Source organism: Pleurodeles waltl, chromosome 2_2 (genome assembly GCF_031143425.1).
Source record: "Pleurodeles waltl isolate 20211129_DDA chromosome 2_2, aPleWal1.hap1.20221129, whole genome shotgun sequence".
In the NCBI taxonomy this organism is placed as follows: domain Eukaryota; kingdom Metazoa; phylum Chordata; class Amphibia; order Caudata; family Salamandridae; genus Pleurodeles; species Pleurodeles waltl.
Genome location: NC_090439.1, coordinates 392,116,818 through 392,143,492, shown reverse-complemented (window position 1 = coordinate 392,143,492; position 26,675 = coordinate 392,116,818). Strand labels below are relative to the sequence as shown.

The window sequence follows — 26,675 nt, the reverse complement described above, 5'->3', positions numbered from 1 at the left end:
TGTAGGCATGGTGTGGGAGACATTTAAGGTTTATATCAGGGGGATTACCATAGCTAAACATGCTGGAGTTCTGAAATCAATTCAGGGCCGCTTGCAGCTACTAGAGTGAGACCTGCACAACTAGAGCAGGACCACCGGGACAAGGCAGCCAGCCAGACACTAGGGCAGATACATGCTAAGCTGTAGGAATTTCAGGATATGGCCCTCGCAGGAGTTCAGCATTTGGGGAAATATGCTACTGGCGTGTGTATGGGGAAGGGGAAAGACCCAGCGCGGTACTGGCAAATCTGATACATCCTAGGAGAGAGCAAAGCGGGATCATAGCTGTGCAGGCAGCGGATAGCAGTGAGACTAGAGACCCGGAACTTATCTTAGCTAGATTTTGTGAATCCTATCAATCTCTATATACCTGCAGGGTTACTCCGATTGGGAGGTGCTGTTGGACTATCTCACGCATATTGACATGCCGCAATTCACAGATGAGGATAGGGCTGCCTTTATGACCCCTTTGACGCTGGAGGAAATGGATGGAGCTCTGAGGGGAATGGCGGAGGGTTGCAGGATGCGATGCAGGAAGCTAATTTTAATTAAGTTGCTTAAGCCAGGGAAGCCACTGGAACAATGCTCAACACTATGACTACTTAATGTAGATGTTAAGATCTATGCTAAGATTATGGCGGATCGCCTGGCCGGGGTGCTACCGCGGATGATCAGGCCAGAGCAGACGGGTTTCATTCCGGGCCACAGCCTATGAATCTCTGTATCCTGTGTGGCACAATGCAGAATATTAATCCACAGTTGCAGGCGGCTGCGATTTTTTTAGATGCTGAGAAGGGGTTTGATTCTGTGGAGTGGCATTTCATGAGGGCTGTCTTGCAGCAGTTTGGTGGGAAGATGTCTTTCTGCGCCTGGTGTCCACATTATAAGCGGAGCCTTCAGCTAGGCTCTGCGTCAATGGAATGGTGACAGAGGCTTTCCGAATCACTAGAGGCACTAGACAGTGGTGCTCGCCTTCCCCTCTGCTGTATGCACTGGTGGCGGAGCCTTTGGCGTGCGCGCTTCGGGAGTACCATGGACACCGCGGCTTGCGCTTTCGGGATGATATCCTTGTGCTTTCGATCTATGCGGATGACACACTTTTATATGTTAAAGATCCGCAGCGGAATGTGGCCCCCATTCTCTGAGAGATTACCAGATACGGCGCGCTCTCTGGCCTTCAGATAAACTGGAGCAAATCTGTTATGTTTCCCCTGACAGGGGTGACGACAAGGGTAGATGTGGGATTTCCCCTTAAGTGGGAAGTAGAGTCAGTAAGATACTTGGGCATTAAAATCCACACAGATCCGAAGATAGTATTGGTTGATAATTTTGATGCCACATTACATAAATTGGCAGGGGATGTGGAGAGATGGATCAGGCTTCCGTTGTCCTTGGTGGGTCGCATTGTGCTAATGAAAATGGTGGTACTTCCTCGGTTTCTATTCCTTTTCCAAAACATCCCGATGTCGTTACCGAAAACCTATTTTAAAGCACTAAGGGTGTTGCTTACTAGACTGGCCTGGGCAGGAATGCAGGCCCGAGTGAACTGGTGCACTCCGACTCTTTCATACGAACTGGGGAGTCGGGGGGCCCCGGACCTGGAGACTTATGGGGTTATTGTGCATGCCGCGGCAGCCCATGCCTGGTTCCATGAAACTGGGGACATTCCATATTTTAAAATAGAGCGTGAACTGTCCCGCCCCGGTTCCACTACAGAGTAAAATCTTCCATACTCCGAGCAGACGCTAGGGAGAATTTGCATCCCTAAATGCGGTTACACGAGCCTGGCATGAAATCCTACGCAGGCAGGGATTGGCCTTATTGTACTCCCCACATATGCCACTGGAGTGGTACGTGTGGCTTGGCCTGTGGCTTGATCGAAATTTGATACAGGCCATGAATGCCTTGGGTGTTGGTACTGTGGGTGAATTGTTCGGAGGGTATCATTAAAAAATGGGACTTAATAGAAAATCAAACTACCAGGCCTACGGCGCTGCTCCGCTATCAGTACCACAGGATGAGGCATGCTATGGCTGCAATGTTAGGGGATGATATGGATGAACCCCCGGACGTACAGGCTCTCTCGGTAGTGGTATTAAACGACCAGCCTCGGAGACTGGTCTCCTGCTTGTATATGCAAATACAGAAGGCGTGCGTTCATGAGCTGGCAGCGGCGCAACTGGAGTGGCAAAGAGAGCTAGAGGTACAGATGATCAGTGGCGCTACTCCTGCTTCGTAACGCGCACGATCTATCTGAACGGCAGACATAGTCTCATTCATTTTATATTCTTAAATACTGTATACTACACCCCCCTTAGACTCGATAGATATGGATTGCGGGTGGATGCGAGCTGTCCTAGGTGCGGTGAAGAAGGGGCTGGCTTCTTGCATATGTCCTGGGCCTGTGAAGGGGTGCAGCGCTTCTGGAGAGCAGGGTTTTGTGAGCTGGGAATGATAGTCAGACAGCAACTGGACCCCGGGCCAATGATAGCCCTTCTGGGATGGGATAGATAGTTACCAAAGACGGTTAGAAAGCTGCTGGCCAAAAGACACATCGCTATGCGACACCAACTATGGCAGACTGGCATAAAGGTATGGTTTACTGTAAAACACAAACAGATAATTATAGTGAACTGCTCCCTCCAACAAATAGGCATTCAAACATTGGGACATCTATAAACAGTATTTAATTGGCAAAGAAATGGGTGTACCGGAGGCGAATGACCCTGTTTGATAGGAAGATTAAGGGTTGGGAGTTGTGCGAGTGTGACTGGATTCCCTGGTGTTGAGGGTGGGTGGAGCTCTGGGCTGGGTCATGATGACTAGTAGCAGAGTTCTAATTTGGAATTGTCTGTTATTATATACTGTACATGACTGCAATTGCATATCTGTATGCGGAATCACTCAAAGCATAAATAAAAGTTAAAAAAAAAAAAAAAGTACAGTGGAATAAAGAAGCTGTATGAAAGCTCGTTATGGGCTTGAGGTTTCAACAGGACCCAAGTAGAAAAAGGTGGTCACACATACTGCTGACAAACCTGTATGCGTAACCATTTTCTCTTCCATTTATATTTTGGTTTCCAAGAGCATCAAAAAAAACACTGGAGGGTATTGGCAGCTGGGGACTTTGCTCTGGGACAGCCATGTTTTCTTACAAAGGGAGGCAAAAATGTAAAGGGCCACCTTGTCAGGGCTGCAATCAAACTGGAAAAAATATGCTTACCTCTGAGGAGCCACTGGGGCATTTCCCATAGAAATGAGACTTCTAAAGTGTCCCCCAGTAGTGTGTACCCTTTCTGCACAGAATCTAAAGTTTTTGCATGCCAGTACTGAGGTACACTTGAAAAGTTTCTCAAATTGTAATACACTTAACGTAGTCTACATGACAACATGTCCATGTGGAAAACTTAACACTGGTCAAACACAGAAAATAAGAATACCGTTTTGTCTACACTGCAATTGTATACGCTGCACTGTTTCCACTGCCTCATTAATAGAGGACTTTACTTCCGAAGGTCACACAATACATTATATTAAATATTAAGTTACCAGTGTCCTTAAATTGTCAGAAAGAGGCGGAGATACGGAACAGATGCTCAACAAAGAGGAACCCAAGTGGATTCTGAAGACAGAATCTATGAAGTCTGTCTTAAAGGACCAAGAGAAACGGACAAATTTAAGAAACTGGACTGTCATACAATAAAACAAACTCTGTAGACAATCCTGGCTGTATCCGATTACTCTCAATATACTCTGTAAATAATTGCTGTGTGCTGTAGACAAATAGTTTTCCAAGGTGTTCAATACATCTTTTCAGTATGTTTTTTTATGCTCACTAAAACACAGGCTGGTATGCCCTTGCATCTCTTTCATATTCTCCTTTCTATTATTTTGTGTGTGTCTATACAGTGTCATTCTTTATTATTTTTATTTTTTATTTACCATTCTAGTCTTTCAGCCTTTTGGGCACCTGCTCAAGATGGCAGCCGCCATCTTCAATGCATTTAGACAGCCTTTTTGTACGTTAACTACTTCTTGGAGGCATCTGCACTCCTGGGTGCCTGTTTTAAATTCCTTTTCTCAAAGCAGGTTTGATATGCACTTCCCAATGCTCACCAATGCGGAGAAAAGCTGTAGTGCTTCATGATCCCAGTGATAATACTATAGAAACGCTAAACCCAACTCGAAATGGCCTACTGTGCTCTATGTGCTTTTACTTTCAAGGCCATGTAGTTGCTTAAAGCGTACCGTGCCTCGGACAGCCGGGAGCCGCCAGATGCTACAGTGCTTTTGTATGTCGGACAGCTCCCAGCCGTCCGTGCACATGGCAATTAAAATCCCTCTGGTGCAGGCACCAGAAGGATTTCTTTTACAAATAAACAACATCGGGAGCTGGGGGGAGAGCTTCTTCAGCTCCAGATGCTGTTTCTTTGTTTTTACTGAAATGACAATCAGCACGCACTGACGTAATTTCAATGAAAACAAAAGTTAAATGAGCCAATCGGCTGTTACTTTTTCTGCATCGGTGCTCGTGGGGCTCAGGGAGGTATGGGGGAGGAGGGATGGAGGAGAAATACAAAGAACAGTGAGAAGATAGTAGATAAGTAACACAAGGTAGGTGCGGGAGCCGGACTGTGGACATGCACTCTCTGAGAATGCATGCCCAAAAGTAACGGAAAAAACAGTTTCTGCAGCAGCGTGTGGCCAGTGAAGGGACACGCTGCAGAGAGGAGGCTGTTCTAGGTTGTTGCTACACAGCAGGGCCCAACACTGGAAGCACATGGAGGAAGGAGCATGTGGCGTAATCCATAAGAAGCTATGAAAATAGAGTGCCAAGAAAGCCAACCAATAGTAAGTAAGTAATGGCCAAGGTCTAAGCCTGTTGTTAAGCTGTGTTTTTTTGCTAACAATAGATTTCTCCGACAGTCTCAGGCAAAACATAACATAACAAAAAAAGCATTGGCAAAGCCAATTGGTCTTGCTTTTGCCAATGATTTTAGCTGAGATTATTCAGCATGCATGCAGAAAAAAATGGTTAGTGTTGCAGTATCACAGAATTTAGGGATCAGGAATGTGAGAGAAGGAAGTAGCACACCGAGGGAAGAAGAAGAAAACACATGCACTTCCAAGGATGGCTGAAAACAAACAGAAAAAACAAAGTCTTCCTTATGGAGTTATGGAGGATACAAGTTCTCTAATCAAAATGATAAAAAAGCTATGCTACAGGGGTGAGCAAACACAACAGCAACAAGAAAAGCCTTTGAATAACATGCAAGCGAAAGAGACGGACAAGAAACCCCGTCAATGGTTGGCAACAGGCTGACTCAATGCCCACTAAGTATTTGTGTTGTACAGAAGTCTTCCACAACAGATGGCTAAAAGCTGTCTCCACCCAAGAATGAAAAAACAACCACAAAAACAAAGTTCTGCTAACATTTGGTAAACATGTTGCATCATGTGGTATCTTAAAATCATCAAGTAGATATTCCTAATTGGAATGCTTCAGCATGAACTGACCCAGAGGTTCTGGCTGGGAGATACCGAGGTGCTTCCATGAAATATAAATATAAACTTACTCAAGATGTATTCTGCACTGGTTGTCACATGAATGTGATGCACCTAAACTCACCCTTCTTTAGATATATCTTTTCTGCTGGCTGGGCTATGGAAATGAGTGGTGTAAAGCAATCTGTGCAAGATTTACAACAGTTAGGGCTTAATACAATTTTGCTTCATTTGTAATTTGCACAGAAGAGGCAAGTGTTGCATTTCAAGCATGATCGTCTACATGGAACATCACTGGAATGCATGCACCGTTATGTGCTCCACTGCAGGGGAAACACAAACAAGCATTCGCAATGCAATGGGTCTCGCGCATTTGAGCTTTTAGCATTGTAAATTCCAAACTGGACTTTGCTTGTCACATAAATCAAAAATGAAAAGTAAAACAGTTGATATAAGCAAGCCAATTCAAAGCGCCACAGCCACCATGAGTGTGAGCGCGAAGGAGGCACAAAAGGAAAAAGAAGTTCACTAGCAGTAAAACGTATCAGAAAAAGTGCAATAATCCATGTAACAGGGTCGATGGTCAAGGCGGTAACAAAAATCACCCCAAGGAGGGACAAACGTAAAGCATTTACCAAGGATGATAAAGGATTTTTGAAAGGCAAGCGCATGAACGAGTGATAGTGATGGGAGTGCATGGTTAAAAGCCCACAGATAGATTACAATACATTAGAGCGCTTGGGCACTCGACCTAAAAAAAGAACTAACAGATGTCCGATGACTGGCTGTTTGTGGCATCATTGGAAAAGAGAAATTAGTCTGCATTCCACTGTGGAAGGCTCAAAAAGTAAAGAAAGGAAAAGCTGAGCATTGTCTGACATGCTATTCACTACTTAAAGGGGGGAGCGTCAGTAAAGGCAAACTACTTGGATAATTATTTTTGGCTAAATGTGCTACCAGTGAGTGTTTTCATCTTCGCCGACAGAACAAAGGGAACGGTTTGAGGCTGGTCAGTAATGGGCACACTTATATTAAAAGAGTTGCTCAACAATTCAAAGCACAGGTACTGTGTGGAATAACGTGTTTAAACTGTAATAAAATAGTTGCTCAATGTTGAAAATTATCTTTGCCACGCTCACCTCAGTTTGTTGGGCTGCAGTGGAGCAGACTGCCCTGACCAAGAAGTCTCCTCCAGGGGACCCCATCCTCGTCCGGTCATGGCACGCAACCCTAACCATCGAGATCGTGATGCCATTCTCCACGAGGCTTGGGCCCAACCTGATCTGAGACACTAACGCAAAAATGTTGATCTTCCTGGATTACACCAGGGCAGTTCAGGTACGCAGTCGCTCCTTTGAGGAAGCAAACAAAACCTTTGAGCACTTAACATCTGCTACATGCTCCTTTTTCCTGCTCAACTTAAAGTCATTATTGTCTCCTTCCCTTCAAAGCCCCTGAGCAAGGCTGGGAATGGGTGACAGAGCAGCAACCGCTTCGCCGGTCCGGCTCTGCAAACCCAAAGGGATTCAAAACAAAGGGAATGCCCTCAATCGCATCCTGCAGAGGAAGAATGTATGTCACAACAACGCATGCTTTAACAACGCATGCCTGAACAACACGGTCAGAACAACGACTACGTTGTTACCACTAATGCCTTTACCACGAATGCCTTAACGATTTTTCGTTGTAAAGGCATTCCTGGTAAAGGGATTAGTGAACTGCATGCATGGTTCCAGCGTGCGACCCCCCCCCGGCCCCCACCCCTAAAAATTACCACATCTCCTCCACCCCTAAAACCACCCCAACTCGCCACCCCTAAAATTACCCCGACCCCCAGCCCCCACCTCCTAAAATGACTGCGACCCCACACCCCGCCCCTAAAACCCAAAACCACTCCAACCCCTAAAACCACCCCAAACCCCACCCCTAAAATTACAACAACCTCCCACCCCCCTAAAAACCACCCCAACCGCCCATCCCTGCACCTAAAACCTAAACTATCCCAACCCCCAAAAAGTAATAATACCCCAAACCTAAACCATCCAGAAACCCACCCCCAAAAACCAAACATAACCCGACCCCCCCTAAACCTAAACCACCCCGACCCCCACCCCCTAAAAGTAAAAATACCCCGACCTCCCCTCTCCCCCAAACCACCCCGATCCCCCCACCCGCCACTAAAAATACCCCAACCCTCCCAACAACTAAAATAGACCCAGTCCCAGCCCCACTTACATGATCATGTAGTCCTTCTCAGCCAACTCCCTTCTTCTGTACCTTAAACACGCATGTGCGTGGTTCAGCACATGCGTGGTTAAGACACCGTAAAAGGAAGTCGTGGTTAACGAAAGGGCTGTTTCGCTTTCGTTGTCCACGACTTAGTTGTTCGGGAGTCGTGGTTAAGGCTGCTTCCTGCCCAGGAACCCCACAGGTGGCACAATAGATCCCGGAAGAATGGGTCGCCCTCGATGCAAGGAAAAAAAAAAAAAAAACTTCAAGAAGTCGAACTGTGGTTAGCAAAGCCCTACGCCCTGTAGACCAGGAGGCATCCCTTTCTGATACCCCAATGGTTTTCAAATCTACAGAGAGCTTGCCGGACTCTCTGCCTTGATAGCCTTGTGAAAACCCTACCAGAGATACTATGCAGGACTTTATCCAGGATGATGCAGTGCCCGAGGCCTGACTGGCATTGGTAATTTATCATTTACTAGCCAGACACCTAAACTGTACTGTGAACGTTTTCTCTCAGCTTACTGCGTATGGGGGCTTTTCTTTTATTTTTTTAAACGATTGCAGTCAGGCAAAATTATCCTCGCAAGCATGAATGGAGTTCTGTAAAATGTGCTTCTTGTCCCTAACGCCCCCCCCCCCCACGAGTTTGATTATATAATGTTCTTCATTTGGGCAACATATGCTTCAAGGGAGGGGTAAGTTGTTTTGTATAGAGATGCTGCCTTTTACTTATTTTTATTTCTACCAATCTCCACACAAGCTCTCCACTGCAAGACTTCTGATCTCGGGGGGCGGGGCTGGGAATTTGCATCACTATATGCCACTTTCACCCCGGTTAAGAGTCTTCTTGAGTTATTTTCTCACTCTACAACTTATCTCCCAAATGGTTAGAGTTGTCTCCTGGAACATAAATGGCCTGTTAGTCTGTAGTAAAAGTTCTGCGGTTTTGAGATACATTAAGAGGTATAAATCAGAAGAGGTCTTTCTTCAGGAGACACCTCCTGGGAGTTCGATGTCCTTTCCTGGGTTGATTTGGGTATGATGGTGTGTATCATGCAGGCCACTCTCGAGGCTCAAGAAGGGTAGAGATTCTTTTACATAAAATCTTTCCACTGGCAGCATCCAATATACATGCAGATCCCAAGGGGCGGTATGTAGTCCTTTGGGGGCATCTGGAAGCTATCTAATTCAATTTTGTTTGCCATTATGCGCCCCACAGCTCTTGCAATCCACCGTGCAAGCACTCCAGCCCTTAGTGGTGGTGCTGCCCCACAAGGACAACCATGATAAGTGGGGGATTTAAATGCGGTCCCAGATCCCGTGCGGGACACATCAGATGCTCCACGACCTGACAGGATGGCTTGTTCTGAAAGTCTTGCTGCGTGGGCAGACTCCAGGAGCCTCTGCGATGACTGGCCTGGAACCCCACACAGCAGTCCTACACTCACCTGTCTGCAGCTTATAAAACTGTGTCCAGGATCGACCTTCTCCATTTACCGGCATATGACATACTGCAATTACAGTGATCTGGATTTTCCCAAGGGGCATCTCTGCTTATGTTCCCCTCCTTCGCCAGTGGAGATTCAACAAGTGGTACTTAAATGACCAGGATTGCATAGATTTTATGGAGAGGGAACTCCACGCCTTCTTCCAGACCAATAGTCTTGGTATGCTCTGCAGGGACACTGTGAGTAGCAAGTAAACCTACCTTATGGGGTAGTATCAAGGCTTATGTGCGACGGGGGGGTGGGGGGGGGGGAAGAGGGAGCAATAGCTGCAGGGACAGGTAACGGAGTTGGAGACACAGATTCTCGATTTAGAACGACACACCAGTGGTGCGAGGTCAGGAGCGGTAATGCGGCGACTGGCTGTGTCACGTTTCCTTGGAGGAGGCCGAACAAAGTTGTAGATCATCTACCCAATGGATATAAGCTTCTGGAGATAAATAGTTTCTATATTGGTTAGAAACTAGAGGGGTTTCCAGCAGAGTGGTCCCTGCTATTACGGACTCCTCCAGCATCCTTCACGAGGAGCTGCCCACCACTACCTGAACATTTGCGGCCTTTTAGAAAGAGTTATATGCGGCACGCCTGACCCCACTCAGTAACTTGCAAACCCCTTGTTAAGGGATGTGCCTCTACCATCCATTCCTTCTTCCTTGGCCCCAGAGCTGGAATTACCACTATAAGCAGAGGAAATTGGGCAGGCCATAATTGATCTTTAATCTGGCAAGACCACAGGACCTGATGGGTTCCCCATCTAATGGTTTAAGCGCTACTGAGAAATATTGATGCCTCTTCCGTTAGTCCTCTACACAGAGACGCTGAAGGGTGGCTGGTTTCCTTTAGAACTCAGTAATGCCACCATTGTGATTATACCGAAGGCAAGACAACCAGTGGCCCGTTGCTCAACATACCGCCGGATGTCCCTTAATGCTGAAATTAAAATCTTTGCGAAGATCGTGGCGATCAGACTAGCTCGAACTCTTACCTACCTCATCCATCTGGACCAGTGTGGCTTTATGTCCGGTAGGAGCACTCATCACTGTATCCGAAAAGTGCAGCTGGCCATTTCTCAATCATTTCAGCTGAAGGGTAGTCTGATCCTCCTTCTTACTGACTTTCACAAAGCGTTTGATACAGTCTTGTGGCTGTTTCTTGAGACCGTGCTCCAGAGGGCGGACTTCGGGCCTACCTTTCACCGAATGGTGGGAATGCTATAGAAGGTACACTCTGTACAGGTTAGAGTAAATGAAATTCTCTCCCCGCCCGTTCCAAACTGCAGAGGGATGCAGCAGGGCGGTACCCTGGCCCTGCAGCTTTTCCCCCTCTCCATAGTACCGCTGGCATGCATGATGCGATGTGACGCACAGGTTTGGACTGGGGGAAGGGGAGTTCCAAAGAGTGCACTCTATGCGGATGATGTCCTACTTTCCCTCAGCAAACCACAAACATCGGGTCTTAGATGTCTTGAGATCCTCCAACTCTATTCTGAGGCATCTGGCTTACATGTGAACACCTAAAAGTCAATTCAAGTGGAATTAACTAGTGACGCTGCAGGTCGACATTGGTTTCCTGATATTCCAATCAGACGCAACTCCTTCATGTATCTATATAGTCACATCTCCAGCTTTCCAGACTTGGCATGGTCTCTAAATTTCTGCCCTTTTGCCTCAACACTAGATCGTGCTTTACGCACATGGTCCATCTACCATTGTAATCTTTTGGGGGGTATCACAGTCTTTAAAATGATGCGTTTCCCCCAGTGTCTATACATCCTGGTGAACTCCCCTTATCCATTTCCCACACATGGTTTTGATCTTTAACCTTGAAATTGACATCCTTTGTCTGGACGTGTAGGCACTGCTTGGGCTTGCAAGTCGACGTTTGACAAGGCCCGTGGCATCCCAGACTTGTAGGGCTATTACCTAGCGGCGCATCTGGTCTGGTGAATGAATGGTTTGCCAGAGGATGGGACGCCCCAGCATATAGGGGGTTATTCTAACTTTGGAGGAGTGTTAATCCGTCCCAAAAGTGACGGTAAAGTGACGGATATACCACCAGCCGTATTACGAGTTCCATAGGATATAATGGACTCGTAATACGGCTGGTGGTAAATCCGTCACTTTTCCGTCACTTTTGGGACGGATTAACACCTCCTCCAAAGTTAGAATAACCCCCATAGACTTGAACTGCATCGCGTGGGTTTGGACAGGCTTCCTGACATACTCTATGGACCTCTCTTATCCTCTACAACACCTTCCTGCACCTGTGTATTGCTGCTCTGCTGGAGGGCAGTCTTGCACTTTACCCAGAGGGTTCTTCACCTCATGGACATGACGCCACTTTGTCTTGGTTACGGTAGGTTTCGCACTTGGAGGGTTTCTTCTGCAGAGACTGCACAGGTATTACTTATCTAAGTGACGTTCACCGAGGTGGGTCTTTGATATCCTTTCAAGAGCTGCAAGACCAAAATGGTCTGTCTCGCCCTCAATTCTTTCACCATCTTTAGCTGCGCAATGCACTGCTGGCCCACCTCGCAGCATCCGAATAAAGCTCCCTTAAAGCAAAACTTCTGATGGAGCAATTGGGCAAAGGTGCAATTTCGATGATTAACCACTCCCTGATAATTAATTCACCAGATCCAGCATAGGAGGGAGAACTGGGTGGGGGAGTTCGACAATGAGGATTCTCTGTTGGCATGCCTGGCCCGAGGGAGCTTGCGATTTTCTTGTGCCTATGGATGGTCCGGTTCAATTATCTCCATGCAACATACTTATCCCCTCAGCAATTACAGCAGATTGACAATACAGACCAAACCATATGTTGGTGCTGCTTTCATCCCCGATACTGATTTTTACCACTGGCCTGGTCATGTGCTTTAACCCCCTTTGGAGCTGGGTGAGATTTTGGAGGTAATGGGTCTTCACATTAAGTTGAGACCTCGGGGGGCACTTCTGGGCCTCCTGGAGGCAATTGGTGAATCCCATTCTGTATGCACTTTTATAGGGGTGGCCACATTGGTAGTTAAGCACAATATAGCACGTAATTGGAAACTTCCTAAGCCCCACCCCGGCCCTGATGGCATGGAAGAAAGATATTGACTGGTGTGCACGCCAAGAGCAGCCAATTTATGAAGCCTGGGGATGTCCCCGAAAGCATGAGAAAATATGGGGTAAATGGTGTGCTTCTTATGGATTGCCAATGTAAACTGTCTACTCGTGATACAAGATTGTAATTATCTGATGCACTGGTTCAGAACAATTCTGTCACTCCTTTGTAATGCTCAGTGGATGATGCCATAAATAATCGCCAATGCTAAAAATGGTCTTTTTAAAGGATATTATATTGTGATTATTCAGCAGTTGCCAACTAAGACGGGAATCCAATTGGATGCCCAAATATCCAAAGATGTCAACCTTGGTGATGCGATGACCCTTCCCCACAAATTTTCAGGTTTTAATCTTGCTCGGCCCAAAAACCATCACATGAGATTTTGAAAAATGAGTAGAAAGATCAAGGCTATCCATACAACTGATGAAACAACCTAAAACTCACTGCAATCCCCTGACAGTACAAGCAATTAAAACTGTGTCATCTGCATAAAGCACAGCCAGAATCTGACAACCTCGTACCCAAGGGACATCCAAGGCTGATTCCAAATAATTAGAGAATGAACAAAAGGGATGAAAGGCTACAACTCTGATGGACCTAACGCTTCATTCCCAATTGGAGTCATATCTAACTGAGGCCGAAAGGCCATCGTGCGAATCACACAAGAAATAGACTAATGCACGCTCAACTCCCATCTGCGCCACCCTGGCCCACAGCTTTCATAGGTTACTCTATGAAAGGCCGAGCTGAGCTCCATGAAAGTCAGGTGGATTGTATCCCTCTTGGCTTTGGTGCATTTGCAAACAAGTAAATAAAGATTTACCAATGATCAATTCCACCTCCTCCAGGCCTAAACCCATATTGTGAATAGGACAGAATGTTGTGCTCTTCCACGCAGGATGAAAGGCGATCTAGCACTACTCGACCTAAAATCTTTACCTCTGAATCAATAACAGATATGGGCCTATAGCAGGCTGGGTCTGCTCTATTCTATTTTTTAATAATTGGGACACAACATGTCAGTGATACCCTGCTACACACGTAGTTGTCAGAACATTCCACAGTACTATTACTCTGCCAAAGCCAGCTGTAGTCACATAAACACCACCTAGGTTACTGGTTATTATGCAACAAACAGTAGTCAGGAAAACATTGTTATCACCAGAACATACACGTGTCATAGTAAACATCTCATCATAATTGCCCATAAAAGAGACATCAGAGGAACACATGGCAAAGCATTGGACTCATAATCACTCCCAGTATGTACATATCGAAACATATATTAGCCCATAAGCAGGGGCCTGGAGACCTACATCCTGGGTGATCCTGGCAATAACTTGTGAAACAACAATAGAGGCCAGTGGGTAGGAGTCACCCTATCTCCCCTAATGGCCACGTGATGACAGTGCTTTTGGTGCTTCTTTCATCCAACAGGAAGACGGGGGCTCACGTATTCCTCTCCCTTGTCTGCCAGGAGGCGGCTCTGGGTCTCCCGCACTGGGCCAAACACCCATAAACTTAAGCGCAGCCACCAGCATCCCTGCGGCACGGTTGTTGGTGCTCAGCTCGCTACCTAGAGAGTCACAAATCTGCAAGGAGCCTTATGGCTCTGGGGACCTACAGCCCCTCACTCCCACCCAGCAGCTCGTCTTCCTACGGCAGCTGGAGGTGTGAATACTAACAGGGTGGGTCACCTCTTTCAGCAGCCTCTTCTCCTTCCTCGAAGCAAAAGGGAGGGGAGCATGCCAGGAGATCACCTGGGCCCTCTGGAAGATGCCTCAGTGTACCTCAGTCTGGCACACCCGCACCCGATCCGGTGCGTGAGCTCCTCCGGCCCACTACTCCCAGCCCGCAGTGGTGATTGCACCAGGACAGGTGCCTGGTTGTGCCCCAGGGGCACCAACCACAGCACGTTAAGTCGCACTAGTTCTCCGGACCTCGAAAAGGGGGGGCACAACTAACCAGCAATGCTAGTCCAGCTGAAGTCTCTGGGGCAGCTGGTCAGCAGGACAACAGGCAGAAAAACGATCTTGATGAGTCCTTTGTGTTACTAAGAGGAAGCCAGGCAGCAGGGCAACAAACAGAAAGCAGTTCAGAGGAGTCCTTGGTGCAGTCCAGTAGCCCCTATGGCAGAGGTTCAGTCCCAGTTCCAAAAAGTGCTCTGAAAACATGGGGAAAAACCCCATGTACTTATACTCATTTTGCACAACTGTTACAAATGGGGGAGAAGAGGTTCCGACCAGTCCTAAGTGGTTCTAGAAGAGTCCCCTCTCTCCTCCAGCACAGGTTCCAGACATCAGTGGGGGATAAACAAGCCCTTTGTGCGAGGCCAGGGCACAGCCTTTACAAATGCAGGTATGTCCCGCCTCTCTTTCTCTCAGCCTAGGAAGACCATTCAATATCCAGATGCACCTTTGTGACACCTCCACCCTCCCTGTGAACAGGCTGTCTGAAAAGTATACACAAAGCCAAGCTGTCACTCTGCCCCAGACGTGGAATGGTGTCAAGATACAAAATACCAGAGTTATAGACACAGGGAAATGCCCACTTTCTAGAAGTGGCATTTCTATAATGATAATAAAAACATCCACCTACACCAATAAGCAGCATTTCTCACTACCATTACAACCATAACAAACGTGCCTATGCTACCCCTTATAGATCAGACAATACCACCCAGATACAAGGTAGGCCATTTCCACTGCAATCATATGAGAAGGCAGCACTCACAGCAGTGAGAAACCAAATAGGCTGTTTGTCACTACCAGGACAGGCCACACAACTAGGCACATGTCCTGCCTTTTACATACATAGCACTCGGCCCATAGGGCTAGCTAGGGCCTACCTTTGGGGTGACCTATGTAGTACAAGGGGAATTCCAGGCCTGGCAAGTAAATTTAGATGCCAGGTTCCTGTGGCACTAAACTGCACACCCAGGCCCTGCCTTCGAAAGACTATTTCTGAAGGTGGTACAAGGAGCGCTGCAGGCCCATTAGTAGCATTTAATTTACAAGCCCTGGGTATAGGGATACTACTGTACAAGGGGCTTACTGGTAAATTAAATGTGGCAATCAGGTATAAGCCAATCATACCAAGTTTACAAGGGAGAGCACATGCACTTTAGCACTGATCAGCAGTGATAAAGTGACCAGAGTCATAACGTCAGCAAAAAGGGTCAGAAATAAATAAAACGAGAAAGGCAACAAAGTTTGGGGAATGTGCCTGTAAAAAGGGCCAGGTCCAACAATCCCAGAAATCGTTAAGGGCCTTAAATAGATTACCATGAACCGGTCTGGGCCATGGGTCTTACCAGTGGAAAGACAAGAGATGGCCAAGCTCAATTCCTCCCATTGAAAAACAATATTTTGGTCCACCCTACATATGGCCAGTGGAGCTGCAAAATGGTCAACCCAGGCTTGCGCTGTAGTGGTTATGGCCCGATTGGACAGTTGCTCACAACTAAACAGGGGATGATGTACCACACGCCAAAAAGCTGGACTGTCATGCTGTGAACTAGCAGCCAACAGATTTTCCCAGGCCTCCCTTTTCAACTGATTCTTGTGCTCAGTATATAGTGAATGATGTACTGCCCTGGCTATCCTCAACTCATCCAAGCAACAAGGTTTCTTTTGCAATGCCATAAGAAACGCTTGTGAGCACTTTTTATTAAACCACTTGCCTGGGGTTGACGAGGAAGACACACCAGGCTTAGAGATAAAAGACTTAATAAATCTGAATGTCATAAAAAGGACATCAAAATACTCTGAGCTGAGGCATCATCACTTAAACAGGTTACAAAGTCAGTAATACAGATGGTAACCTCGAAGGAGATCATTTCCATTGGAATAATCAAAGGCCACCTGCCCCTTCACCCTTGATCAGTAGATACTACTGGATCCTTAAACAGGTGACTTGCACAAAGAGGCTTCGTATCCCATACAAAATGGCAGTCAGAGGATTATGATCCCTCACAGTATCCCACACAACCTTTAAATTTACAAAAACAAAAATCAAACAGGATGAGACAAAAATGTTATCAATAGCAACCCTCCCCTTGAACATGGGTGTTCTCTCAACTGCCCTGTCCTCTTAATTTCTTAAGATTAACTAGATTATAATCAGTAATAAGGCTGTTTATCATATCCTCTTTCTGTGTTTGCCTAAGATGTACCTGATCAACAAATGGTGATTCATTCTCAAAATCCTCATTGCCATGACAAGCTAAACAAGGACGCAAGCTAAACAAGGATACAAATTAAAATACCACAGTAAAATAATTATTGTAAATGTAGACATTGCATGAAAATAATCATCCATTAATGGTTTTAGGCTGGAAACAGCATCCAACTCATGCCTGGTTGTGAGAATTATAAAAAAAAAAAAACTAAAAAAAACACAACATTCTATACTTATAAGAGAAAATCAAAACAACACCAAGAATGTCAGGAGATTTGGACATGAACAGCTCAGCTTAACAATCTAAGTCCAAATTAATGAGCGTTGCAAGACCCAGTCTAGCACGCCCACTAGAAGAGGAACTAACTGAAGCAGTATATGTGGTGTAGCCATCCATAGATTAACAACCCTGAACATCCCAGGTCTCCTGTAGACAAATAATGTCAAAGGTGGACAACATCTGTAGACCAACCATCATCTGAAACCTTACCCTGAACCCCAGCTATGTTCCAACTTAACACCCTTAAATCAACAAACTAATTAGATGCCACATGCATCCCCGACTTCCTCACACATCGTAAGCCGTGGGTTGGTCAGACAGTCAGGGTCATCAAGCTGGGTCAGGGGATCAAAGCGATTACTAATCAGCAGCTCAAGGTCTTGTTTAGATGTGAAAAACAAACGAGACACGGCACTCGTACGAAACAACTTACGGACCGGCAACAGACTTATCATGGTCCCGCAATTCCGTTCATCTTTCTGACATACTGATCTAATTTGTCGAACCGGCTTGGAATATGGAATTCCTTTTACGCAACTTTACCTTTCAAAACATAAATGAGCCTTGAATAAGTCAAGAATGACGAAACACGTGTCGGCTGTTTTTTACCATTCTGGAATCTATCTACAAGCAACCTCATGAATGTATTTCATTGAATCTGGATATTTTGTTCTTCCTGAAACACTATTAAATAATAGAATGTCTCATACTATGATTATGTGATGTGCCGTGGTTTTCTCATCATTTACATGATGTGAAAAAGTAGCAGGGCCGTCAAGAGGCCCAGGTGACCCAAGATGCAACTACCCTGCCCCCTTTCACAGGCCTGACAAACTGGGGTAATCCCAGCTGGAGTACTGAAATTATGTCACAAGGAACACCATTCAACCAAAGGGTATGGAGGATGTGACCCAACCACGAGGTACAGCGCAATTGTATTAGAATGCAGTCACCTGCAAACATTTCCAGATCGGTGAACATTGACGATGAGGTAAACAAATGTATCGCCAAGGCAAGCTCTGCATTTGGACAGCTGCTGAAGTCAGTGTGGGAGAGGAGATGTATCAAACTGTCCACAAAGCTGAAGATGTATAAGGCAGTCATACAGCCCACACTACTGTATGCCTGTGAGACATGGACTGTGTACTAGCGCCTTGCCAAAAAGCTGAATCGCTTCCACATGAACTGCTTAAGAAGGCTGCTGAAAATTACATGCCAGGACAAAGTTCCAGACACCAGATGTCCTCTCCCAGGCTGGTCTGCTAAGTATCTCCACCTAGTTGAGGACAGCCCAAGTCAGGTGGGCAGGCCACTTTGTACATATGGCAGACACCGATCTCCCAAGAGACTGTACTATGGTGAACTGGTGGAAGGCAAATGCACACAAGGTGGGCAGAAAAAGTTCTTCAAGGACACGCTGGAAGTCTCGCTGAAGAACTTTGGCATTGACCCGTACTCCTGGGAAACCCTTGCACAAGACCACCCCGCCTGGCGAAGCTGTATCAGAGAAGGTGCTACCTCCTACGAGCAGGGCAGGACTGCGGAGGTGCAGAAGCGTGTGCTGCGCAAATCCATAGCCAACTCTTTGCCAACCCACCCAGCGGACTACTTGTGCCTGACGTGCGGCTGGGCTTTCCGAGCCCACATTGGACTGATAAGCCACAACAGGACACACTATATACAGTCAACCTCCTCAACGTGATGTCCTTGGTCATCGTCAACAACGATGGATGATCAAAATATATTATAATGCAGACACCTGCAAACATTTTCGAAGATGTCCTATCCAACCAACTCAATGGGCCATGATAATCTCCTTGTACAAAAGATGCAACATGTTAGAGAAAGATGTCAATCAATGAGCAAATTTGTTTTTGAGCTGCGGAAAACTCTCAGAGTCCCTACTCTTGTGGGGAGGCACATTCACCATTATAAGAACATATGGGGTGACAGAGAGATAACAACTATACAAGGATACTCTTTGAGTAACCACATGGGGAGGTTGGGGAACAACAGGATTATCAATAGGAACTAATCATTTAAGGCCAATAGGGTGTGGAATGCAAATCACGCTATCATGCCTGGGCCCCATCTGGGTGGCTGATCGACTATTGCAAGGAGATGAAATAGCAAGATCTGAATAACCTAAGTTGACTACCAAAGGCTCTGAACCCTTATTGGCTGTGGGACATTCAGAGCGCTGGGTAGGGCTGGATAGGCCCTGAGTAGAAGCGTTGTGATTACCAAAGGAAAAGTGGAGCTTAGAGTCTAAATTATGTGTCAATTTCTCAACTTGTGTATTAATAAAGTCCAAAGTCACATTCAGTTTTCCCACCATCTGCTCCAAGGTAGCAACTCATGAAACAAAAAAGTCAAGAGCTGGGGAGATCTTCAAATCCAAATTGAAAAATATGTTTTGAACATTGCATACACTCTTATGAGCCTTGTGGGACTCAAGAGACTGTACAGAAGGGCCCTTCTTTGTTTCCTTTCCAGATCCTAGGCTTCAGGAGGTTTAACTGTGTAGGGTTTCTTGTTTGAGCTCTAGCACCTTCCATGCAAGCTCTATACATGATGACAATAATAGAGTCAGAGGACTTGGGGTGTGCCACCAGATTTGCAGGACTATGGGGTGGACGACAGTAGCTAGATAGGGCCTAACAAGACACAGCAATGGACGACGCCACACCCATACTTGCACCTGGGTAAACACCTCTAAGTGGAGTGATAGCGCTGCATTTCAAAGCCAGCTTTTCTTCAAAACACGGAATCTCTTCTGTAAGCACCCCCACTGTTTTGTTACGAAAAGACAATATAGAATTGCTTGTCCTTGGTCTCTTGTCTGGCACACTAGTGGAACCCACTTTCCTATTCCCCATGACCAACTCAGCTTAGCCCACAAGAAAAGAGCAAAAGGGAGCAACAAATGTCTGCAGGTCAAAACACTCACCAGCTTAGCCAAGAGTCCCACTGAAGGACTTGGAGAGGTGGCCCAGCACAGCCTTTCTCATGCTCTGATGGGCACATGATGGGCCCGCCCTTGGCCCGGGCAACACCCATGCCCGCATTGCATACAGCAGGAGAAATATGGGTCTCGTAGTCCCCGCCAAACGCCCCTTACAGCGGGAGAGTTCAATGCATTTTTTTCTTTAATCAACCTAAGTATTATCACATTTTTAGTGGCATACTTTGGCTGGACCAATATAAATTGCCTCAATGTTTCTAAATCTACTAGTAAAACATAGCATTCGTGTGATGAAATACCAAACAGTTAACAGGACTTATTTTTTTCAGTGAATTCAGACAACTACAGAAGCACAAAATGATCTAGTGTTATCATGTACTCTTTATGGAATTCCTACTTTTGAACGGTTTGCTCTTTGGGAATAGTTAGGATTTCTTTAAAATATACTTATAAAAAGGTACTGAAAAAAATACCATTACCAGCAGAACGCTGGATTTTAATGATAAGGGTGTGTAGTGTTCGGTACAAAGTGGTAGATGCAAGGGTTTGGGTGTGAGGGGCAGAATTCGTCACTTACAAGGCTCAGGGCAGGAAAATGGAAATATCCATTGACGGTACAGACAGCATCTATTACGTAATTGTAAAGGTAAAATACCTGCACTTGTCAGCACTATTGCAATTCATTACATGAGCAAACGATTACTCTTTGGATTGAGTGCCTGTACTTCTATATTTCCATTTAAAGCACTGGTTAGGATACGTTACGTTCGTGTTGCCTTAATGAATGTGTCCTTGTGTAATGTAACTAGTGCTCATGTAAAGCACTCCAATACCTATCGAGTCGAGCTCGCTCTATATAAGAGCTGGGAAAATCCTAAAGGAAACATATAAGTTTCAATATCCTGTTTCGTTATGTCAACAGAGAGGTTATAAGGTTTTCAATCCAAAGCAGAAGTTGTTACCCAGTTTCTTGAGTAGTGCGGAGACGTCCATTGAAGCGGCGGTCACTTAAGTCCTCTGCTGTCCCTCGGCTTGAACTGATATATAAACAGAAGGAATATCATGCACCAGGTCCCAAAAGCGCACCTTCCACTGCGTTACAAACAAGAAAAGCTACGTGAAGCCGCACCAATCTTTCTAATGCGAGACACAGATCCATTCACCTCAGAACAGCTCCTTTTCTTTAGTTACTTCTTCCTTTCAACTCAATTATATCCAACCGCAACTCTTCTCATAAATCCACAGGTACAGACAGAGCAAGTTGCAACCAACCCGTTCAATGCTCACACTCCGCCCCCCTTCACTTCTCAAACCCGCCAAACAGTCCGCTCTTAAAAAACGGACTTAATCCTGTTTCATTTGGCACCCCTGGGGTACTATACGAATGCATTCCAGAAGGGCACGACCGTTTCGCCCCGGGGGTACCTTTGAAAGCTGTAGTACGGATATTAAATGACATTGGTTCTTAAGGCCCACCTCTTTCCTTCTCTAAGACACGCCCTCATCCCAAGATCTTCAGAGAGTCTCCGCGTTGGCAGGTGGATGTTTTGCCTGACAGTTCTGCCGGCTAAGCCCCCTTACTTGCGCTATTTTATGCAGTTGTTTCGTGAGTAACAAACGTATAGCTGCAAGAAACGGTTACATGTAACAATTTAGCACTGTCATTGTGCTTATTTTTAGCGCCATGCTTCCGTGAAAAAAGCATTCGAATCACTGATTTTGCAGCTAATATTACATAATTGTTTCAGGACTGTAGGCTCATATTATGCAGTATTTTCTTTTCTGTTTACTCACAGCAGCCAATTGAAACTCAAAAAAGAATACCCAATAAACGTGCATAACAAACAACACAGGACGTGATGCAAAATGTCCAGTCTCAACATGGTAACAACCCCCAGGGCTTGAAATGGGAAAATAGAAGTGCAGGTACTCTGTACCAGAGTACGTGCTTGTTTCTGAGAAGTGCCGGAACTCTCTAATTAAAAGTAATACGTTTTCTCCAAGAAAGCAGGTACTCTCCTTCACAAAAAAAAAAAGTGCCGGTACTCAGTAATAGACAGTACCGGCCCATTTAAAACACTGTTAACCCCATAAAATGCTCCTGTCGTAGTGTCTGTGAAGTGGCGCCTTGCAGGTAAGAGGCCACTCGCTGGAGCGCTGCTAATAACGTGGAACAGACACGTACTGGGTGACGTCAAGTGATCACCTTGGCCTATATACCATCAGGCCGCACCAAACACTCTGGCTGAATGGGTGATACAAAGTATAGTAGCGACCGGTTCTTTACATCCTTTTCAAAGTGTATCAAGATAAGACATTAACAGGTTACTTGCACAAATAGAATGCAACATATATGGTCTTTCAGTCTCTGGCTGGACACAGGATTTGGCCTGAGGTCATACTTCTGACTGAGGCCTATTGCACCTATACTTGGGAATTGTTCACCTCAAATGCCTGCTGGTGTTTCAGGCACTTGTCTGTTTGTCTCTCTCGAGAACCCCAACATCTGATTTGGTCTGAGTGGTGTGGTGTCCAGGCAGGGGCTGAGCGGGGCAGTGTCTGATCCAGGTACATCATCTACTGTTTTTCGGCTGTCATTCTACACATCTTCCTCTGATGTAACTTGCGTAAACCATGATACGTTTGTGGTGATGACGGAAAGAGGAAGGTAAGAGAGAATAACTTTATTCTTCATAAAATTATCCGCAGCAGCAACGGCGGCGACCAGCCAAGACCGTAGCCAGAGTGTACCTGCCAGACACTTTAAACATTGTAGTCCAGCAGGGAATGTGGAACCAAAAATAAATGCCTCACAGAGAGAATAACAAACAGGCTTGTGCAAGTAATGAATATGCTTATATAGATAATGACAAACACAACTCAAACATGGCTAAAGCAATAACTCAATTCACATTACAACATATCGCCTCCCTTTAATACTACAAGAAAATGAAACAGGATATAAACATAAAACTTACTAAACTATAAAATAACGAGGGGAAAAGAGGGTTAAAGGAGAAAAACAAGAGGAATCATCATCATCATCAAACAGACTTATTCGGCTTTCAACAGGCCATAAAAGTATCAAGTAATAGTACATTGATAAATATGTATAAGAAAAATTATAAATAAATAGGGAAGATAATAAAACACATCGTTAATTCATTCAAGGACAAGTATATAAAACTTGATAAATTTACATCAGTGCAAAATCGAGTTCAATTACAGTATTTTCTGGAGAGTGAGGAGTTTACCGGAAATTCCAAATTTTTCAAATAAAATTAGTTCAGTACGCCCATAGACTTCCTTACAGAGAGTACTGTACATAAATAGTTTGCTAAAATTCCACACATTTCAATAGAGGATAAAATCTGTAAGCTAAAATACGCGTCGCGGCACTGACGCAAATTAGTCGATCTTAAAAAAGGCAATAAAATACGTTTTCTTGGAATATCATAAAATTTACAAAAGAGGACCACATGCATTGTAGATTGGGGAGCTTTTGCATCACATGGACATACTCTTAAAACTGTACTCCAGTCGCACATAATCGGAAAGGTTACTAGCCGATGGAAGATATTTAAGCGGAATCTTGTAAGGACAAATCGATGTCGGGGATTTGCCACGCTTACTAAGTAGGGCTGGACTGCATCCGTCGACAGAATTAGTTGGTTAGACATTACTGTAGATTTTTTTGATTCCACTTCCCATCTCTGTTCATCCAAGTGCTTCAAAGTCAGAGCCCTCAAATCTCTCCTGGTTATTTTTTCCAGTGATTGTGGGTTTTGGTAATATGCTTCGCAGCCCATATTTAAAAAAAAGGTCATACTATATCTTAGCCAGGGAACTCTAAGCGAGTGTGTTAGATTCATGCAGTCGGATAGTATGGCCTGGTTTAATCCGGTATGCTCAGAGGTCCACACTTTATGCCATAATAATAGAGGCTGTGTCTTAATTAGATCAGTTACAAAGTAGACCCCTAGTTCCGAATGGCTAATATATGATGACGTGCTATTTGGTGCCATTAGCAGGTATCTCAGGAAGTCATTTTCCACCAACTGAATCGCATGGCAGTTCGTATACCCCCAGATACATGCTCCGTAAGTAGCCGCCGGGATACATTTGGCCTTGTAGATTTTTACCATGTTTGACGGGGAGATCCCCCCTAGTTTTTTGGAAAAAATCTTCAAGGCCGCCGTTGTTTTAATAATCTGGTCTTTTTTTGTTTTCACGCAGTGTGCCCAGGTGGCCTGTTTATCGAACATTATGCCCAAATATGAGAAGGTGGGAGCTATCTTCACCTTGTCCTCGTGGATAGTGATTTTATAGGACTTGCTCAGTTTCCTGCCACAGTTCATTATGAACGTTTTCGAACGGTTGACTGTGAGGCCCAGGGCTGTCATGTAATTTATACAAGTGGTTAGGAGTTTCTGGAGGGCTAGTGGTGTCCTGGCCATGAGTACTGCATCATCTGCGTAAAGGAGTGCAGGGACGGGGCGATTGCCTATTTGTGGAAGGTCTTTACAATTGCTTATCAATTCACTTTCTAGATTGTTTATGTATAATGAAAATAGAAGTGGTGCGAGAACGCAGCCTGACGCACCCCTCTGTATATGCCAAAAGACTTGGTGCATTCCCCTCTCATCCCGTACCTTACACTTGCTCTGCACCCAGTATACAGATCTCTTATGAAATGGACTATTGTTAGTTCGACCCCCATGCTTATTGGAATATCCCATAACTTTTCATGCAAAACACAGTCAAATGCTGAGGACAAATCTATAAAGGCCAGGTGCAAATTACCCTCTCTGGTCTTCGTATACTTCCCCACTAGGATAGTTAAGTTTAGAGCCTGTTCCACTGTACCTAGTCCTGTGCGGAAGCCATACTGCACTGGGGATAGAATGTTATTTTCTTCCGACCATATTTGGAGTCTGTGGCGGGTTCTTTTTATCCCGAGCCGAGGGGATGCTGGAAGAAGGCGACAGACGCGACGCTGAAGGGTGTAGTACGTTTATTTATATGTTCGTTGGAATTGTAGCCCTAGCTTTTCCGCCCAAAGGGTGATATTCTAGTACGAAACTAATATATAAAGTTCCTTTTCCTTCAGGGTTCCTTGATGCTCCCGGGATGGGCTGGTCTGGTCCGGAGGGAGAGGTCTTGTTCAGCCGGCTCTCATGGCCCCAGGATTTCCCCAAAACAAAGAAGGAGAAAGGAACAGGTAAGTGGGGAGATTTATTTGTATACGGTTAATTAGGGTTAGTAAGGTGTGAGAGGGGGGGGGGTTGTGTGGAGGTGAAGGAATGTGGGGTTGCACTCCTCTTGTGTCTTTCTTTCGTCGTGCCCTGTTTGTGACCCCCTTACAGTTTCATTCACTGGTCTGGGTATGGCCCTTGTGGGGTTATCCTTCGGTTTAACCGTGGTCCTGCTTAAATAGGCTCCCCTTCCTTACACGACCTCAGTCCTCCCTTCTTAACCCCCTTAAAACCAGCCAACCACCCAGAACCCCAGTCCCAGCCCCGGTACGCTCGTACCTGGTTTGGCCACGCCCCTCCGGGGACGTGGCCGGCTTGTAAGCGATCTCCCGTCTTTATCTCGGCAGGGGCGGGAGGCGCCCAAGCGTTTCTGCTCTCCACACGTTGCTCCTTCTCCGCAGCGGGGTTTGCCTTCTCTCTGTGTGGTCCGTGGCGTTCTTCTCTCCGGCTTTCCTTGACGTCGGCGGCTTCCTCTCGGTCGCGCGGCGCTCCTCCTCCCTCGGTCGTCCTTCCGGCCTCTATCTGACGGATGACGTTGGACGTCATCGCGTCAGGAATTCCTTGGGTGCCCCCGGGGTATCCTCCGGCGGTCGTTCGCTACGCCCAGGAACCGGCGTCCGGAGGCGCCCGGTTACACATCCCCTCACATGAATGGGGCTGATCGAGCCCCATCAGAACCGGAACCCGGGACAAATAGTCAGCCTGACCCATAAGGTCACCAGGGAGGTGGCAAACCTGGAAGGAGAAAGGTTGGAGCTCCATGAACCATCTCAATATACGATTGTTGGTATTCTTATATCTTGAGAGCCACGTAAGGGGTGCATGGTCCGTATATAGTAGGAAAGGTCTGCCCAAAAGATAGTATTGGAGACTTTCGATAGCCCATTTAATGGCAAGACATTCCCGCTCTATAATGGGGTATCTTTGCTCCCTGGGAAACAGCTTACGGCTAATAAAGACGACGGGATGGCTCACTCCATCTTCATCCTTTTGAAAAAGAACGGCCCCTACCCCCACGTCGGAGGCATCCGTTTGGAGATGAAAGGGTTTGTCAAACTCAGGACATTTCAATATCGGTTGAGTGGTGAGACACCTTTGCAAGGTATGAAAACTATGAAGTTGAGTCGGGTCTAGTCCTGGGATATTGTTGGGCTGTCCTTTTCTTAAGAGATTGGTTAGGGGGGCAGCCAAACTGGAATACTGGGGAATGAACCTTCGATAGTACCCCACTAGACCTAAAAAGGAACGAATTCCCTTCTTCGTGGTGGGAGCACTGGTGTGTAGAATGGCTTCGATTTTATTTTTTTGGGGTCGCAGTATACCGTTGCCAATGTGATAACCCAGGTAGGAGATCTCACTAAAAGCCATTCGGCTCTTGGCGGGGTTGGCTGTCAGTCCAGCCTTCCTTAAAGCCAAGAGGATGTGGTCTATGTGGACCACATGGTCTTCCCAGGTCTCACTGAAAATAACGATGTCATCCAGATAGGCCGCCGCATATCTGGTATGAGGTCGTAATATGGTGTCAATGAGACGTTGGAAGGTGGCGGGGGCGCCATGTAACCCAAAAGGGAGAACCTTAAAGTGATACAATCCTGAGGGAGTAGCGA

At 45.9% G+C, this 26,675-nt stretch overlaps 1 protein-coding gene across 2 annotated transcripts in view; it reads right to left on the bottom strand.

Moving 5' to 3' along the window:
- Positions 1-21,135, bottom strand: part of RTTN (rotatin) — a 978,768-nt gene extending 957,633 nt beyond the window's left edge. The window contains exon 1 of one of the 2 annotated variants that reach the window (XM_069219896.1): positions 20,776-21,135. In XM_069219896.1, the coding sequence (XP_069075997.1) occupies positions 20,776-20,806 (31 nt within the window). In that variant the 5' untranslated portion in view covers positions 20,807-21,135. The remainder of the gene's footprint in view (positions 1-20,775) is intronic. The other variant, XM_069219897.1, reaches the window with a different exon arrangement.
- Positions 21,136-26,675: the final 5,540 nt, after the last annotated feature.